The sequence below is a fragment of the Papaver somniferum genome, chromosome 2 (genome assembly GCF_003573695.1).
Source record: "Papaver somniferum cultivar HN1 chromosome 2, ASM357369v1, whole genome shotgun sequence".
Lineage (NCBI taxonomy): Eukaryota > Viridiplantae > Streptophyta > Magnoliopsida > Ranunculales > Papaveraceae > Papaver > Papaver somniferum.
In genome coordinates, this window is record NC_039359.1 from 150,607,073 (window position 1) to 150,613,707 (window position 6,635).

The following is a 6,635-nucleotide window of genomic DNA, read 5'->3' on the forward strand; positions in this document are numbered from 1 at the left end:
CATGTTCAAAGATTTCTGGAACTCAAATCAGGTGGATATAAAGTTGGATCTACATTAGATTTTTTCTGACCACTAAATCTTTTTTCGTTTATAGGTTTTTGTCAATTATTGCTTCAGTTTATAACTAAAGTTTGGAGGATCCGAGGAAACACTTAGCCACGTAATTCAGATTTAGTTATGAACCGACAAAAGGCTAAGCTCAATAATTTTCGATTTAATTAATGTAATTCATAATTATCTATTTCTTATTCGACAACCATATTAATACCAGAAATTAATTTATAAATTACTCATCCATATTAACTTATTATCCTAAACATAAAACATCTTCCTACCAGTTAAATATAAAATCTTCAAAATGATGAATTATTTTTATAGAAAATCGAAGTACATAAAAAGAACAAGAAAAAACATATTATCCATTTTTTTCCCGATAATCAACCATTAGGAAACGCTTGTATGATGGTTTTCAAGAAAAATAAGCACATTATAAACAAAAATATAAATACAACGAAAAATGCAAAACATGATAAGTCGCAAAGAGAAGAGTGATATGCAACTGTAGCACTAGCACCCTAATCTTGGAAGACGGTGAGTATTTACCATTAAAATCTTCACGAGAAACAATTTATCTACATGAATGAAGAGGATTCCATATCAATAGTCAGTAAATAAATAATAAACAAAATTTAATACTAAATAAAAAGAAGGAATTCAAAATATATAATTTCGTTTTCAAAATTCAAAAGAAAGAAGCATGCTTAAAAAGCCAAAGGGGTAATTTAGGAACACAAAACCAAAATTACAGAGAAAGATAAAACAAGATTATCCATGTACAGAAAATGTTTCCAAAAGTAATATTATTTTTTCCAAGACAAAATAGAGGGAAAATTCAAACCCCTTCCGAAAAACGCTCCTCTCTATCTCAAAAAACCCTTTTAAATCCCCCTGGTCTCATTCGTGAAATCGAAGGTCCCATCACTCTCACCACCACTCCGCCTTTCTCTCTCCAACACTTCCCCTGTTTATCCTGCGCACCCACCATCACCACCACCACCTCCGCCTCCGCCTCCATGGCTCAACTCCCATGCGACGGAGATGGAGTATGTATGCGTTGCAAAACAAAACCAATATCAGAACTCGAAACCCTAGTCTGCAAAACATGCGTCACACCATGGCACGTCAGTTGTTTAACAACACCACCAGAATCATTATCTTCTACTCTGAAATGGGATTGTCCAGATTGCTCCATGGTTTCTGATGATTCGGTTCCTGTTGTTGATGCATCGAGTTCTTCTAATGAACTGGTGAGTTTGATTCGTCAGATTGAAGGTGATACTACACTTACGGATCAGGAGAAAGCTAAGAAACGGCAACAACTGTTGTCTGGATCATTGAAATCTTCAGATCTTGATGATGAGGAAGAGGAGAAGATGAAGAAGAAAAGTGGTGGTGGAAATGATATGATGAAGATTCTGGATGATAAACTTAACTGTTCCTTTTGCATGCAGTTACCGGATAGACCTGTTACTGTAAGTACTTTCTCTCATTTGATTTTGATTTTTTTTTGATTTTTTTTTTTTGATTTTTTGATTGTGATTTATTAGGGTTTTAACAGTAATGGTGAATATTAATTGAAGTTTAGTTAGGGTTTTGATAAATTGTTTTAATTAATTATTAAGTTCGATTACTGAAGTATTTAGAGAATTGATTTCATGGCGGATTTCTCTCCTCATTTGGGTTTTTTTTTGTTGTTTGTTTGTTTGAATTCGTCTTTGATTATTTAATATTGTTCTTTTTGTCTCTCCCTGTAATTTTTAAAAGGAGTAAAAAAATGTCCTAAATCAGGGGTGTTGATTTGATAGGGGGAAATTTTCTGTTTGTTTATATTGGGAATGGAAACTTTTATTTATGGTTTAATGGTGTTTTTTACTTTGTTTTTTAAACTTTCCACTGTTATGTTGTGGTCACTGGTCATAGACATTGCCATTAAAGTATTCTTCATTGTTTGGAAGTTTTTAAATTTACATTGTGGTCCTTAAAAGGACTTCAATTGACATTCGTGTCTTATGTTTTGACCATGGGTATAGTGAGTACATGATTGTACTTATCAATAGGTCTTTACATTTGGTTTTTGGATTTTTAAAACCTTCATATGATGTAATAATTGTTGTTTCTTTTCGTTTTTGTGTGAGTAATGATGGATTCAGCTTGTAGTTTGATTTTTGGTTGAAATTGGGTTGTTAATTGTTGCAGACTCCTTGCGGTCACAATTTCTGTTTAAAATGTTTTGAGAAGTGGGTAAGGGCGAAGCAAGTAAGGAAACCAGAGTGTCCCCGGTGTCGCACGGAGGTTCCTAAGAGCATGCTAACTAATCCAAGGATTAACTCGGCCCTTGCTGTCGCAATTCGTATGGCAAAGGTAGCACGGAATAGCGGTTCAGTGGCAGGTCCAGTGAAAGTCTATCATGTTGTTCAGAACCAGAGTAGACCAGATGAAGCATTTACAACAGAGCGGGCAAAGAAAACTGGGAAAGCTAATGCTTGCAGTGGGAAGATCTTTGTCACTATCCCAGCTGACCACTTTGGACCCATACTTGCTGAGAATGATCCTAGGAGGAATCAGGGAGTGTTGGTTGGGGAGTCATGGGCAGATAGACTGGAATGCAGACAATGGGGAGCCCACTTTCCTCATGTATCGGGAATTGCTGGGCAGTCTAACTATGGTGCGCAGTCTGTGGCTCTTTCAGGAGGTTACCAAGATGACGAGGACCATGGAGAGTGGTTCCTCTACACGGGAAGGTAAAGTGTTTGAACTCTTGTTCTGATGTTGTATATTGATGCTTTATGTCTAGGTCTAGGTCGTTTATTGCTCATCTGCTATCTCATGTTAATGTTTTAATGCCTATATTCTAATGGTTAATTTAATGAAATCCATTGTCTGGTAAACAGTGGGGGAAGAGACCTCAGTGGCAATAAACGCACAAATAAAGAGCAGTCATTTGATCAAAAGTTTGAGAAATATAATGAATCACTGCGTGTTAGTTGCCGAAAAGGATATCCAGTACGTGTTGTGAGGTATGTTCTATTTTTTCTTACTTTTCCTTTTCCTTTCCTGGGAAATAAATCCATTCAATTGAGATAGTGAATCTATTGTCCATTTTCACAATGCAGTGAAAATCCATATTTTTATACTGCATGATTTATTTGTGTATGCTTGAAAGATCTACTGCACTTGGCCTTCTTGTTGGTTGATGATTAAGTTGTTGAATTCTTAAACTGGTGGTTTATGTTACTTGATCCATCATGATTGTTTGAAGCTATTGTCTAGTGCTGCCATGAATATATGAACTCAATGCGACTGTAGTAATAGTTCATTCAGTTTATTAGATCTTCTTATTGTATTTTTATTTTTGAAATTACCATGTGCTTTACATATGTATCTTATCAAGTTAAATTATCTTTTGGTTAAATTTGTTTCTTTTTAAATTTGTGTTTAACTTTTAGACATTGCAACTTTCAGGTCGCATAAAGAAAAGCGCTCATCATATGCTCCAGAAACTGGGGTTCGATATGATGGAGTTTATAGAATAGAAAAATGTTGGCGAAAAATTGGGATCCAGGTGTGATGGTTTCTTTTGTCTCCTAACTTTACACTTTGGGCACATGTCTTTACTTTCTTGCCAGTCTGGATTGATCTAATGTGTAAGTGTTATTTACAGGGCCACAAAGTCTGTAGGTATCTCTTTGTTCGATGTGACAATGAACCTGCTCCTTGGACAAGGTTCTTTATTTTTCTTTTCAGTATGTTTTGGTTCCTTTTCTCTCCTAATTACAGAGATCCATAGCTACTTGGTAATAACTTAATTCTCTGCTTCATCAACTGTAGTGATGAGCACGGAGACCGTCCCAGACCTCTACCTGTTATTAAGGAGCTTAGTGGGGCAACTGATGTTACAGATAGAAAGGACAGTCCATCTTGGGACTATGACGTGAGTTACATAGCTGTTTTATTTCCACTTGTTCTTTACTGAGTTTCATTCTCTTTTAGTATTGGTATCCCTTCAGATATTGCTATTTTAGTTTCAGCTTTATTTTCATCTTAACATGTAAACATTTTCCTTTACTCTCAATTTCCTTACTTTTCAGTCCTTTTTAGGTAACTTGTAATAGCAGTGTCTGTTATATTTAGCTATTCTATTTTGAAGTATATATGCATGTTTTATGAAAAGGTTAACCGGGAGTTTCCTTGTCTTTCAGGAGGAAGAAAGTTGTTGGAAATGGAAAAAACCTCCACCTCCGAGTAACAAACCCGTGCAGACAGGAAATCCTGGAGATACTGAAGATTTTAAGAAAGAAAGGAAAGCATGGAAAAAGGCACAAAATAAGTCCCTTACAGAACAGTATCTGAAAGGTTTGAATCTCTCTCTCTCCCTCTCTCTTTCTCTCTCTCTCTCTCTCCCCCTCTCTCTCTCACATATACATCTATCCATTACGAACAAAATCACTACGACCATGGTGGTATTCAATTCTAATTCAGCTTCTTTCCTGGTTCTTGTTGCAGGGTTCAAATGTCAACTTTGCCTGGAAGTGATGACTCTTCCCCTGACAACTCCTTGTGCTCACAACTTTTGCAAGCCTTGCTTAGAGAATGCTTTTGCTGGTAAGACTTTTGTTAGAGAGAGGTCTTCTCATGGGAGGACACTCAGAGCACAAAAGTCAATAATGAAGTGTCCGTCGTGCCCGACAGACTTATCTGAGTTCCTTCAGAACCCTCAGGTATATAATTTTTTCACATTGTTACAGCTAAGATCTGTCTGCACTCATTTATGTGACAAGGTCATCATGCACACATTATATAGTTCATGTACTCTGCTTTGTAAAGAAATGAAGGCCATGATGCACTACCGGTGTTTGCTTTGTTGAATAAGGGGTATTAACCATGAGTTTATATCAGGTTAATAGAGAGCTGATGGGTGTCATAGAAGATCTCCAACGCAAGGCCAAGGAGGAAAATGATGAGGACCCAAGTGAAGAGTTAGATGAGCCCGAAAACATGATTGAAGCCGCTGAAGAAGGGAGTAACAATTCTGACTTGGTGGAAGGTAATCCAGAGACTGAGGGTGAGCCTAAGCAGATGAACAAGCGCTTAAAGACTGAAGCTTCAGATTTATCCGGAAATGCAGGCGGGTCTGAGTTCAAGGATGGCGAATCTGCAGTGGAGGAGATGAAACTTGATGTCACAGATGGAAACAATGTTGTAGAAAGTAGTGCAGCAGAAGAAACTATTGCAGCTGAAACCAAGCTTAAAAAGGTACCAGCAAAAAGAGTTAGCAAGAAGAAAGCTGAGGGAGAGCTTAAGCAGATGAACAAGAGCTTAAATACTGAAGCTTCAGATTTATCCAGAAATGTAGATGGGTCTGAGTTCAAGAGTGGCGAATCTGCAGTGGAAGAGATGAAATATGATGTGGCAAATGGAAAGAATGTTGTGGAAAATAGTGCAGCAGAAGAAACTATTGCAGCTGAAACTAAGCTTATAAAGGTACCAAAGAAAAGAGTTAGCAAGAAGAAAGCTGAGGAGACAGCAGTCGCCGTTGTTGTGAGCGATGGAAATGATTCACCATCTAGCCCTCTTCAAATTGGTTCAGATGACAACATTGAATGATGTTGGTGGTAAGAAATTCTATATACACACTGATACATGGTGTTTTATTAATTGGTAAACGGAAAATAGGGTGGTATACTTGGTAGTCTTTTGTGGATCTTTTTTGGGAGTTTTTTTTTGGGGGTATAGTTGAAAGCAGGTATATAATCACATGGATCAGGAGAAAGGGGGTATACAAGCGTATCAATACAGAAGAGATAAAGAACATTGCAAGCAGATTTGATCTTTCTGTTTTATTTTGAAGTATCTAAATGTCTTTGATTTTGAAGTCTGGAAACTAATTTGAAGGTTAAACTTTTTATTTAAACCTTAAGTGGTGAATCAATATAGATTTTATCACTGTTATATTTATGTCTCTGAATCATGGTTTTATTGTTATGTTAAGTTTTCCAGATCTAGCAATTCTGATTTTAAGCAGGAAATATATTTGTTGAATCTGGATATTATACCATTGGAAGTATTCTTGGTTACCAAATGATGTTTTTGACAGTCGAAAGAGCACATTTACTTGTTAATCAGGTGCTCTCGTTGTATATTTTCTGTGCCTTTTCTGTTGTAATTTCCTTCTGTAGGCTCCTATCAATATGGTCACTGTCAGGTTAGCTGCTTATCCAGGTAGTATGGGCGCATGTCGGAAATTTGTTGTAATCGATGATGAATCTAAGATGGTGAAGACATAAGGTGGAAGTGGGTTAGCTATGCCTGTTGAGGTATTCCAGTGACTCCCATTCTGCAATAGCTATGCCTGTTGATGAATATAAGATGGTGAAGACATAAGGTGGCAACACGGCTTCAGAATTTGTTTTCTGAGGAGGGATGCATTGCGAAACTGTGGAGGGTGGCAGATGGAGGCGGGAAGCCGTATTTGACTGATAATGCGAATTATATTGTTGATTTGTATTTTAAAGGGGATATTGGTGATTTGAAGGCTGCTAGTGATGAGATTCTGAGACTTGCTGGGGGCTTGGAGC

The 6,635-nt window shown here is 37.0% G+C and overlaps 1 protein-coding gene across 1 annotated transcript; it reads left to right on the forward strand.

Moving 5' to 3' along the window:
* The first annotated feature begins 954 nt into the window (after positions 1 to 954).
* LOC113349444 (E3 ubiquitin-protein ligase ORTHRUS 2-like) lies at positions 955 to 6,015 on the forward strand. The gene is made up of 9 exons (XM_026593416.1): positions 955 to 1,532; positions 2,257 to 2,801; positions 2,952 to 3,077; positions 3,523 to 3,622; positions 3,722 to 3,783; positions 3,889 to 3,991; positions 4,260 to 4,413; positions 4,564 to 4,778; positions 4,957 to 6,015. The coding sequence occupies exons 1-9, from the start codon at positions 1,074 to 1,076 to the stop codon at positions 5,662 to 5,664; spliced, it is 2,472 nt and encodes an 823-aa protein (XP_026449201.1). The 5' UTR covers positions 955 to 1,073; the 3' UTR covers positions 5,665 to 6,015.
* The last annotated feature ends 620 nt before the right edge of the window (positions 6,016 to 6,635 follow it).